The 12987-nt window shown below is 42.3% G+C and overlaps 1 protein-coding gene across 4 annotated transcripts in view; it reads right to left on the bottom strand.

Moving 5' to 3' along the window:
- The window catches only part of ephb1 (EPH receptor B1), a 168408-nt gene that overhangs the window by 55267 nt on the left and 100154 nt on the right, over positions 1-12987 (bottom strand). For all 4 annotated transcript variants that reach the window (XR_015125997.1, XR_015125999.1, XR_015125998.1 and 1 more), the window contains exons 4-5: positions 10460-10615; positions 782-1117 (exon numbers count right to left, since the gene is read on the bottom strand). Coding sequence is in view for 1 of the 4 variants with exons in the window: in XM_086271449.1 (XP_086127575.1) it covers positions 782-1117; positions 10460-10615 (492 nt within the window). In the remaining 3 variants the exon portion in view is untranslated. The remainder of the gene's footprint in view (positions 1-781; positions 1118-10459; positions 10616-12987) is intronic.

Here is a 12987-nt window from a genome sequence, read left to right as displayed (position 1 = left end):
AAAAACTCCCTTTTAACAGGAAGAAACCTCCAGCAGAACCAGGTTCATGGAGGGGCGGCCGTCTGCCGCGATTGGTTGAGGTAAGAGGAGCAATACAGGAAAAAAACATGCTGTGGAAGAGAGCTAGAGATTAATAACAGCTATTCTCAAATGAAGAGAAGTGTATAAACACATAGTGGGTGAAAAAGCTGACAAAAGATGAAATACTCAATGCATCATGGGAATACCCCAGCAGCCTAGACCTATTGCAGCGTAATTAAGGGAGGATTCAGTGTCACCTGATCCAGCCTTAACTATATGCTTTAGAAAAAAGGAAAGTTTTAGGCCTAATCTTGAAGCACAAGTAAGCCAGAGAAACATGCTCTCTCTTTCTAGTCCTCTGTCAGTACTGTAGCTGCCTAAAGGAAGCATGAATGATGTAAACAGAATTGGTCTTAGCACGGAACCCTGTGGAACTCCCTAATTAACCTTAGTGTGTGAAGACTCTCCACTCACCATTTACATGAACAAATTGGAGTTTATACTAGATAGATATGATTCAAACCACTGCACGCAGTACCTTTAATACCAACAACATACTCTAATCGCTGTAATAAAATATTATAGTCAACAGTATCGAACGCTGCACTGAGATCAGGACAAGCACGTCATTTGTAACCTTCACTAAAGCTCTTTCTGGACTGTACTGTAACAGAACACTTACCAAAAGTAAACAGCTAAAATGAAAAACAACATTGATATGGACAGCTTTTTGAATGGTCATGGAAGTAAAGGTACTTACCAGCCTGGTTGGTGGTGATATCTATGGAAACATGCTGCGCAGGGTATGGACTCTTATTGCTGACACCATTGACGGCCTGTATCTCGAAGCTGTAGACAGTATGAGCCAATAAGTTGCTGATGAACACCCTGGTCTCGGTCAGGCCCAGCTGTCTTGGAACAAACTCGACGTTGTCATCACAGTGGGAACAGGAACGCCGGTTGGCCTGGCACTTCTTGCACACTATGTTGTAGACGACATCATCACGACCACCCGTCTCCCTGGGGGCATGCCACTCCAGGATCACCGAGGTTTCATTGACAATGGAGATCACATTTCTCGGGCTGGATGGCACGCCTGTAGATATAAAAATTATGAAAGATAAACTTGAGGGTATCTGTGTAAAAGATGTCATCAGGCTGAAAGAAAATTAACACATTGCTTATAAAGAGGAAAACAAAATAGTTTCATACATTTCTCTCCTTTTACTTTTGTCAATTTACAACAGTCTAATAAATACAAATGCTGGTTTTGAGAGCAACTTGTCTTTTTCTTATTTTTCTTCATCTCGAGCACAATTTGGAATGCTAATTTATTCCATTCACACCCAGAGAGATCATACAGCGAAACGTTTGTGTCTATCAAACATTGGTTATTTAGCAAAATGCAGTGTTGCATGGAGTATTCTTATCCAAGTGGCTCTGGAGATTCACGCTCCCATTCACTCCCTCATAGCCCGCAGCTGGAGCGGAACTTCAAAAACGATATTCAGAAAGAAATCAAGAAATAATGAAACTATTGTTTTGCTTGAGTGGTGGCTTAATATCAGGGTGCAGAAAAGTGCCTTGTTTGGCCTTCTGCAATTGCAGCACAATTCTTAAAGAGTTAAAATCTGTTTAAATGCCAGTGGAGAATTACTCTTAGCTGAGAGACCCTTCGACTGCTCAGAAGCAGCCCTCCCAAATACCAGACAAAGCTTTCCAAAACCCTTACCCTAGCTCCTTAGGTTAAGTGAGGCAGCCCTGCAGAGCTGATCTGGTAGCAATTTATCTTGCATAAAGCCTGACCTTTATCATTATAAGAGAAATTAAACTGACCTATTTCTAGACCCATGACTACAGTGAACCGAAAATCAACTCAATTCTAGAAAACCTTTTGAGGAATTACTCGACTCGCCTTCTTCCTCTTTTTACTTTATTTTAGCTTTTGACCACGAGCACCTACAACAATAAGAATTTTATACAGCACATGTTCATGGAAATGAGGAAAATAGTTACCTCAGTCTACAAAGACACAATTAATTTTTGCTGCAAAGCCACACACACATACTCGGTAAGCTAAGTAAAAAATGACAGAACACACAAGAGTGGGAATGGCTGTGTTACTTCTGCAACCTCGTCTCAGGGTCTCAAAAGCAGAGAGGTCAGAGAGACAAAGGGTGTAACCACACAGCGTGATTATTATGGTCTGGATGAGAGGGCCGCTAACGCTCCAGACAACATGGGCAAAAGGCACATAGAAACCAGCAAATTCATATGAAAATGTGTAAAATATGTCATAGGGTTGCTTGAGGGGACTGGAGGCAGTTTCGCAGTTAGGGACTATGGACTGCACTTCATGTTACTCACGCAGCATACATTTTATGTCATCTGTCACATAAATGCACTTGCTGGGAAAAAACATAAGCAGATCTGTTCATGTGGAAAATGCATGCCCAAACCCACAGACAGACTATGGTGTGAATTATATGTCTAACGTCCCAGTTGCAACAATACTCTACATATGCAGGGATGCTGTAAGCAATCACACAGGACTTCCACCTGTATGATGACCTGTACCTTGGCTGTTTTAATTTGCCACATGAAGTAATTTGGTGGCAGTTTTACTTGTAGCTCTTGGCAGACATTCCTTCAGTTACATCACACACAACATAATTTGGTTGTGTTTACATACATACTGCTACTACAGAAATAGATCATTTCTCCAATCCCCCTCCAAAAAGAACGCCCACATTTTTTTTTCTTTTTTGCACCACTCTGCAAAGTAAAGACAGTGCACACAGCAACACAAAAAGCAGGCCATTAGCATAGGAACAGTAATGATACATCATTACACATGTGCTTTTCTATAATATGGGCAAGTGCAATATGCGCAAAAGTGTCTGTGCGAATAAGACTGGTGCAGCCATCCACAGTATTTATGTCATACCCTTTAAGCAGATGTGGAAATCAAAATGACACTTTATGATACGGCTAAATAAATCGACAGGGTCACGCAAGGTGAACATGGCTTCCTAGAAAGAAGAGACGCAGCAAGGCAGAAATGCACGGCAGCAAAAAAACACCCCTGAGTTAGTAGACAAAATGAAAGTCTGATCAATATTGTTATGAGTATTATGTCAAAAGTCCTACTGTGTTACTCCTCTCATGTGTTCCTCACACTCACAGGCTGATATGCATAGCGCCCTGTTACTAAGGGGGCTTTAAAATACCACCTGGACTGTAAAACACTACGGCCCAGTTTCCTTCCTTGGCTACTGATATAAAGAGAGCCCCAGTGCCCAAAATAAAAACGTCCAGATATTGTGTACTCATCCACCTTTTGAATGGTCTGAGGCTAGTGCTTCTCTTCTTTCAAACTGTTTGTTTTTATGATGTGAAAAAGGCCTTGGGGGGCCAACAGAAGGTCCCTGTGTGGAGATAGTGATCACAGCCAGAGGAGCCGGGAGAAAGAAAGAGGGGCTGTGTGGGCTGGTGAGAGATGAAAAAAACAACATGTTATAAGGATTAATAGTGACTCTGTAAGAGACTAAAGCAGTCAGAGTCGGAGTGTGTTCGTGTTAGCAGTGCTGCTTGTGAGATTTGGGTGTATTCACAGTGATGAGTGAGGAAGAACTGGAATATGAAACTGATAAAAGTACAATCTACACATCCATAACACTCGACAGTAGCTTTGAACCTTTCTTGACTCTGTGTGAGCGATACTTTAGATGTGTCAACGAGACTTAGGAAAGTTTTGAATATAAGTGGATGCTGGTGCCTGATAGTATAGAGCATTATGTCTTCAAAGTCAGTACAGGAATTAGAGCAGGCTAGACAATTACCTTGACTTAGCTCCATTTATTACCAGTCACTGAGAGAGGAAACTGGCCAGCTGATGGCTGAGCTGTGGGAAGCACCCTTAACTGACTCCAGAAGTGGATTAAGAAAAAAAAGGCTTGTGAGAAAAGAGCAGAGATTTATTCACTTTGACAGCTTCCTCTCTTTTCCCTTTGAATTATAAAATCAGAGGAAAACAGCTAAATGGGATGATGAGGAAAATGAAGAAAAAAAAACAGATAAACCATTTCAGTTAGAAATTTTTATGGGTTTTGTTTGGATTACAAAAGCACAGACGACATTCGATAGGACTCCAGGAAGTTTTCAGGGGACAGGCCACAGATATGAGTATTGAGTGAGAGCCATAACACTCAGAACCAATATGGTACAGATTACGCATACTGAAATTCATCAGAACCATACTGCTTTCCTTGTCAGTTCCCATATCTATGCTGATTCAATTACCATCCAAAGATGTTCCCCATGAACCAGTTAGCAGCTGCATATACAGCTTTTTTTTTTTTTTTAATGTATAAACATAATAACATACACTCAACAAAAATATAAACGCAACACTTTTGTTTTTGCTCCCATTCTCCATGGGATGGACGTAGAGACCTAAAATTCATCCCAGATACACAATATAACCATCCCTCCCAAACAGTGGTCACAAATCAGTCCAAATGTGTGGTAGTGGGCACATCTGCTATATTGAGATAATCCATCCCACCTCACAGGTGTGCCACATCAGGATGCTGATCTGACATCATGAGTAGTGCACAGGTGTACCTCAGACTGCCCACAACAAAAGGCCACCCTGGAATGTGCAATTTTGTCTCACAGCAAAATGCCACAGATGCCACAAGCAATGAGGGAGCGTGCAATTGGCATGCTGACAGCAGGAATGTCAACCAGATCTGTCGCCCGTGCATTGAATGTTCATTTCTCAACCATAAGCCGTCTCCACAGGCGTTTCAGAGAATATGGCAGCACATCCAACCGGCCTCACAACCGCAGACCTCGTGTAACCACACCAGCCCAGGACCTCCACATCCAGCAGGTTCACCTCCAAGATCGTCTGAGACCAGCCACCCAGACAGCTGCTGGAACAATTGGTTTGCACAACCAAACAATTTCTGCACAAACTGTCAGAAACCGTCTCAGGGACGCTCAACTGCATGCCCGTCGTCCTCATCGGGGTCTTGACCTGACTCCAGCTCGTCGCCGTAACAGACTTGTGTGGGCAAATGCTCACATTCGATGGCGTCTGGCACGTTGGAGAGGTGTGCGCTTCACGGATGAATCGTGGTTCACATTGTTCAGGGCAGATGGCAGCTGAGAATGTCCCAGTTCTTGCATGGCCAGCATACTCACCGGACATGTCACCCATTGAGCATGTTCGGGATGTGCTTGACCGGCGTATACGACAGCGTGTACCAGTTCCCACGAATATCCAACAACCTCGCACAGCCATTGAAGTGGAGTGGACCAACATTCCACAGGCCACAATTGACAATCTGATAGACTCCATGCGACGATGTGTTGCACTGCATGAGGCAAATGGTGGTCACACCAGATACTGACCGGTTCTGGGTCCCCAGACCCCCAATAGCGCAAAAAACTCCACATTCCAGGGTGGCCTTTTGTTGTGGGCAGTCTGAGGTACACCTGTGCACTACTCATGATGTCAGATCAGCATCCTGATGTGGCACACCTGTGAGGTGGGATGGATTATCTCAATATAGCAGATGTGCCCACTACCACACATTTGGACTGATTTGTGACCACTGTTTGGGAGGGATGGTTATATTGTGTATCTGGAATGAATTTTAGGTCTCTACGTCCATCCCATGGGGAATGGGAGCAGTAACAAAGGTGTTGCGTTTATATTTTTGTTCAGTGTATTTAGAATTTGGCAGGGTTGCTTTTATTTTTCAGCATAGACTATACATTAAAAAATGCATATTCAAATCTTGCTTTGTCACACGGAGTACCTCCTGGTGTGTTGATGGGATTTGTTTTTTCTTTCTTTGACACAAGTCCACCCGGACCTCATGCACCATCACCTTTTCCCCTGCCTCCCCCGGACCAATTAGAACTGGTTTCACTGCTCGACTCCCGTCAGTTACCACTCAGCTTGTCATTCTTTTGACTCCACATACTGAGACACCCATTGTCCCAGCATGCTGGGTCACACCGACCTCTCTCCACTGAACCATGCTAACACATGAAAACATTATTTATTTATTTTCATTATTTATTTTTTTAAACACACGCACATCTGTGGGGTAGTTGGGGAATGTCAAACTGGGGCCTTGAGCTTGGGGATCAGAGTGAACATAAAACACTCACTAAAAAAGTCCAAATCAGAATGAAAAGGTTTCACACACAATCTTTGAAGCTTTATCAACATTTCTCTTCAAAATATTTGAATATGTTTTCATTTTAAAAACTGTTAAAACTGCTTTAAAATGAAAATTAAGATAGGAAGGAACATTTTCATTAACAAACCTATAAATGCACATCGCATCGACCAAACGCAGACTCTGGCAGTGTATGCACTGAGGAGCAACAGGAAACAGAGGGTTGGTCACAAAAATGTTAAGGAGAAAGATGATAAAGAAAACATATGAGCAGAGATTTCTTTGCTTAGGCTGAGATGGAACCAATACTTGAAAATACACAGAGAGGTACCAAAGCATCACCAATGGAATGACTACCGAGACAAAAAGGTTGAAATCAAAAAGGAATGAGAGTAAGCTTAAATGTTCTAGCTTAATTTTTGTGGCAGATAAAACCCAATCAACAAGGATATGTGCGTTTAAAAAAAAAGTCTCTATATTTCCTTCTCCAGACTAAAACACAATCCCTGGGTTTTCAAACTAAAGCTGGTTGAGCGTTTCCAAAATCTTGTTCCACCCAGAGCAGAATGGACACTGGCACAAAGGTAAAACTCGCATGTCTTCAAACAAAAACGTATTAACAGGGATGTAGCTGATTCCTCTCCTCAGGCATAGACTGAAGTCAGAAAAAAATGTCTTAGATAAAGGAAATCCGAGGAGCTGGTATTTAAAAGTGCATCTCTGCCTTGGCATATTCATACCCCCAACGGGAAAAAAAAGGTTGTGGGGGGTGGGGTGGTTAGCATGCGGCCTTCAGCTCACAGAGCCATGCAACAGACAATCCATCAGCGAGCTAATCAGACTGATCAGGAGCATAGAGCCCCTACGTGCCTGATGACGGCAAGAAGTGCTTAAGCTACAGCATCAAGCTACAGGCTGGTCTGATTTAAGCTACTCTAGCAGTGCTCTTATCAAGACCTGTAGTATTAAAGAGATTGCTACTAGGATCATCTCACTAGCCCCCCTGGCTGAGATCTATGACAACTAGAGCATCACGCCTAGCTGCTACTGTATGCTTCAGCCTTCAGAAAAAGCTTTGTGCAGACAGATTTGCAGACAAATTATTTTAATACAAATTGAAAAGCTGCTAACATTTGCTTAATATTATCAATATAATATTGCTAAAAGGGACCATTTCCAACAGATTTAGCATACAGCCTTTTGGTATGTTTTACTTAAGTGTGAGTGTATTAGTAAGCAGTTTCATTTTTTTGTCTGAATACAAACAGCAATGTAACTGGACTCCTGTTACAGAGTTATAGAGAGGACCGAGCACAAAATGAAGGAGAAGAGTGGGGCAAAGGAAAAAATAACAGAACTGACAGAGCAGATAAGACGAGATTGAAAACAGAAAAAAAAGGAGCCAGTTACATTTTGAAATGGAACACAGAGCATACGGATCTATTTAAGATGTCTAAGATGGAGCTGCTGTTGAGCTGAGATTGCTTGGGGGAAAATGCAAGGCCACAAAATAAAGGCTGAGGCTTTAGCTGATGGAACACTTGCTAATTCGTCAGGCAGTGCCGTAAACTATTGGAGAGCACAGAAAACTGAGAACATCTAAAGCCTAAACGGTACCAGCACAGCTCTGCGTTTGTCCTATGCAGAGCTAAGCACTGCTTTGCAGCCATGTTACATGTCTACATGTTGTAGCCATTTACTTTCACGTAGAGCTGGGCGATATGAGATTTTTTCATATCACGATATGTTTTTTTCATTTCAGGCGATAACGATATCTATCACGATATAAGCCAAATAACTATATTTGTAAGATTTAAATGTGCCGTTGCTCACAAGTAAAATGTGAAATAATCAGCAGCTTGTTTTTATTTAAATATTTATTTCCCATAATAAGTTCAACAGGGTAGATGTACTTAAGGAACATGAGACTTTTTCAGATAAATAAAGGCAAATATTGCAAACTACACAAAAGGCAGCCGCTAAAGCGTTTAAGTTTCAAAATAGAACAAACGAAACAGGCTACTAAATTGTCAATTCCACTTAGAAACAAAATATTAATTCTAAAAATAAATCTTAGTTTGTTTTACAGAAGAATAGACAAAACTAACTTTTGTCAGTATCAAATAAACTGAGAACTAAAAGGAAATTCTCAATCTCTCCTTGTTGTATAGCTGAGCTTTTCAAACAGTTTTAACAGTTACTTTAGTCTGACAAAAGCCGAATGACGAATTAGCGCTTCCAGTCAGAGACTGAGGCTACGTCCACACGTACACGGGTGTTTTTGAAAACGGAGATTTTCCGTTTTCGTTTTAAAAAATAATCCCGTCCACACATAAAGGCAGAAATGAAGGAAAACGCTGCTATGAACATGCCAAAGCAGCAGGTGGCGCTAGATTCCTAACCGTGCAGAAATGTTGGCCAATCAGAAGTCTAGAAGCCTCGGTGGGAAAAAGTAAACAAAGCTGGGGCATAGAAGCAGACCCGAGTCGTATGTGTGGACGGACAGTAACTGTGTGTATATGTAAGCATTTAAACACTGCAGAGAGTAGAATTAACAGTAACAGTATTGTAGAAATTCATTTCACCGAAACAATAACGTGGCGCACAGTGTGACGCATGCACCAGTTTATTGTATTTCCAGACTTGCTTTCGGCACAATTTACAGTGCACGCTACTCTGTTTTTTGTCAGACTTGAAATAGCCGAAATACCTTCACACTACGGAACTTCTATGGCTCTTCCGTTTGACAATCTCTCCGGCATTGGAACCGTCATCTGTTTTCTCTTCGGTCACGCTCGGTTGATTTTTCTAGTCGGCACACTCATTTCCTCCATTACCCGCTGCCTGCTTCCCAAACAAACACACGTGCGGCTTGGCACTTGTGCTGTACGTAACAAGTCACGCGACGTGACGCTGCGGCTGTGATTGGTTCGGCTCTGCGCTACTTAGTTTGGATTGGCTGACCTTTTTTTAAAAATTTTTTTTATTTTAAGAGGACAAGAGCGGCGAAGTCTATCGCGATAGCTTAATTTCTCTATCGAGTAAAAGTTATATCGCGATACATATCGTTATCGTTCTATCGCCCAGCTCTACTTTCACGTCAAGAACATGTGGTACAACCAGTCTGTGCGCTAGTCCTGTTTGTGCTATTGTTGCCGCAGAAAAGATAGAAGTTGTGACCAAGAGCTTAAATGAAACCTAGTGACGCCATCATCTTTGTGGTGATCAATGCTGTTGCCCTCATACCTGTTCAGGTCCACTTTTTCACCAAACGGCACTCTCCCTACGTGTAACGTCTTCCTCGGTGGATTAAGCGCTGCTGTGCACACCTTTCACATAGCCAAATCGTTCAGAGACAGACAGCCATGCTCCGCTGGGCATTCACTGCACCTTTTAGCCCCTTTTATTCATTTATTTATTTGTTTACTCATTTATTTTTTTCACAAAAGAATACATGGCTAAATAAGAACAATGAACTCAGAGTTTAGAAGCAAAAGCTATACAGCTGCTACCTGATTAGGAAAGTTCTATGTGCTTTTGAGTCCATTTGGGCCAATTAATCAGGTCTATGTGAATAAATGTGGGCTAAATGAACACATAACCACACCAATAATGCTTCCAGCCTGATGTTGTGAAGAGAACAAACCATTAAGACACTCCCCAGTGACAGTGAAGGAAGTGAGGTAAACAAACTTTTTGGGGTCTAACAATGCTCTCCCTCTGCATAACTGTGTGTCAGCAGGGATAACAGGAAGGCTTAGCATATTGCTTTTACATCATATTAAGATAACTATGATGCTGTGAGAGGCCTTATTGGATCTCCAGCGGATAACGGCAGGACAGTGTCGAAGTTTCACAGCATTTGCCTGAGTAATTAGGACTTCAGGGGATGATACTAGACACGGAGAAAGAACAACAGCAAAAACGAGAGAAGTGAGAAAGGATGTGGAGAGAGAGAGAGAGATAGCTGAGAGGAAACACAAGGAGCTCCATCAATCCTAAGAAGAAGACAATAAGAAGACAAGATGGGTGCTGGATAAATGCACATTCATATGCATTTAAATTAAAATAGATAACCCCGCGTCTCACCCTGTGATAGCCGTGATAGACCACTGGATCCTTTTCAGTTTGTCTCAGAAAATGCCAGAAAGTGCCATTTCTGACATTTTGTTTATATGTGGCTTTTAATATGTATTAGTGCCTTAGTGCGCAGCCAATCTAATTTATTGGATACTTACTGGTGCAAGGTTTATCTGGCTGATCACCATCCCCACGGTAGTAGCCGTTGCGGCACACGCAGATGGTGGCAGCCTCAGATGTGGAGCGGCTGTTAGGAGGGCACTGTAGACAAAGACTTGGACCTTGGGTCGACTTGAAGGTACCCGGTGGACATGCTGTGACAAGAAAAAAAAACACTGTTAGAACTGTAAAATACAACAAAAAAAGCATGAATTCAATTAAGGCAAGCACAAGGTTAAGCTATTTTTAAGTGATTTTTGTCAATTGCCTTTCTGCAAGTTACTCTTACCCCCTCCCAAACTCCGCTATATTTAACGCATGTCTTATTTTGCTCCTAATGTGGCTGTCATCGCTGGTGCTAGGAGGGTTAATTTATGTGGGACAGCAGTGGAAGATGTTATCAGAAATAGAGGTAATTGGCATGGATGGATGGCTCAAGGATGTGAACACGGTGCTGCAGCTTTGGCTGTATCCTGTACTTCTCCACTGAGTCCTCGCCCTGAATGTTTAGCGGCGAGCTCTGCATATCTATAATACAGGCATATTGATTAAACACAACTTAACTTAACCGAACTCTCTGAACTCAGTGTGATAGAGAGAGGGAAAACCCCAATACCTAAACAGATGTGTCTTGGATTACAGCCACCCAAGGTATTTATTTAATTTTTTTTCTTTTAACAGTGACCGATGGGTTTCAGGTTTCTGAAAAACAGCAGAGTGCACAAAAGCCCAAAAGTGTTTTAACGTCTGAATCTTAAGATCTGTAGGCACACAAAGGCTTGGTGAAGAGCTTGCGGTAAATAATGATTTGTGTTCTTCTACAAATTCTACAGGTGTGACACAGCGATTTCAGGTAGTATAGCTGAACAGTTTGTAATCCCTCCTCCAGATAAATCCCACACTCCACCTGAGCTGTCAGATTTATCCAGTGAATGGCCGCCTCAGCCTACAAGACAGCACAAAGTCCCCAGGAATATCTAATGGAAACAGAGTTTGCCCTTACATCAAAAACATTTGGATCCACATTCGATGCTACCTATAGAGCTGAAATACTATACTATATCCAGACAGAGGACCATGCCTGAAACCTGTGCTTAGCTCATATTACTTTGGTTAGTGCATTACTCGCTCCCTCTTTGGGTCTGTTTGCTTTTGACCTGCTGGTTTGTTCTTCTGTTGGTAGACGCTTTTGGTCAATATTAAAATGAGCCGGCTGCGTCTTTGTTTCTAAATTAGGGCATTGTTAGCAGAAGCCTCCACACCCACTGGCACATTTTTGCATTGTGTTTTCATTTGCTTTGCTTAGTAAATTTGACCCCTCACTGTATGCAGACATATTTAAGCGCAGTACTGAATTTTTACTCATTTACGTTTTCCTCGTGCACAGCAGTGTGCAAAAGTTTCGGGCACTTTAAATGTTTTATTCATCGCCTGATACCAGAGCGATTAGGCTCTGATCATTTAAAAGTTATTCTGCAGCATGACCACAATCTCAGACAGGCTGCGAGAGTCATACTGGCCTTACTGATAAGAAGAACGAGGATTTCTAAAACAGTCCTGCCAGCACTAGTTTGTGGATGTTGGTGTGACGTGTTAAAGTCCCAAATTCTAAAGGCCACGGTGGACTATGAAGATTATTGTAGCTGATAGCATTGTGCTTAAGTGCAGGCAATAACCTAATCCACTCACCCCAATATCCCAAAAGAATACAAAGAGTTTCTGTGTGGTGTGGAGGGGCTTACTGAGTAAAATAACTATGATCAATGTCCTATGTCTTAGCAGGCTTACTGATGAGGGAGGATGCTCTGGCACTGCTGCATGCCAAAAGGGGAATAAGTTATACATTTAATGGGGCAAGGCTGTGTCTATTTGCCTGAGCGATAGACAGATAAAAACAGTCATTTTATTCATTTCGCTCACAAAGTGAAACACCTACCCAGCACTAAGATGCTTATCAAGAAAAACAATGACAGAGTTTATCAAAATGACGGGCCAGTGGTTTGGCTAAGTATTTCAAATATTAATAGAGACTGCTTAAATCAGTCCATCAACAAAATAGTTTAGTTTAATCTGACTAAGAGCCTTCAATTCTAATATGAACACGTTGCCAAACGGAGAGCTATTTAAACTAACAATGGTAAATGGCCTGTATTTGTATAGCACTTTACTAGTCCCTAAGGACCCCAAAGCGCTTTACACAACCAGTCATCCACCCATTCACACACACATTCACACACACACATTCACACTGGGGCGCACTGACAGAGGCGAGGCTGCTGGACACTGGCGCCGCCAGGCCCTCTGACCACCACCAGTAGACAACGGGTGAAGTGTCTTGCCCAAGGACACAACGACCGAGACTGTCCAAGCTGGGGCTCGAACCGGCAACCTTGAGCCACTCCCAACTCTTGAGCCACGATCGCCACAATGGCAAGGTGTTGGGCCCATTCTCCCTCACTGCCAGGTCAAACACTAGAAAATATAGCACTGCATGAAAGGGAAACCTCCACTGCTAATTAAACAGGTC

Source organism: Aulonocara sp. 'chitande type north' Nkhata Bay, linkage group LG18 (genome assembly GCF_057382095.1).
Source record: "Aulonocara sp. 'chitande type north' Nkhata Bay isolate Kocher_YH1m ecotype deep benthic linkage group LG18, A_spYH_male_GT1.1, whole genome shotgun sequence".
NCBI lineage: Eukaryota > Metazoa > Chordata > Actinopteri > Cichliformes > Cichlidae > Aulonocara > Aulonocara sp. 'chitande type north' Nkhata Bay.
Note: the sequence above shows the minus strand (reverse complement) of the source record. Positions and strands in the feature narration are given on the sequence as shown.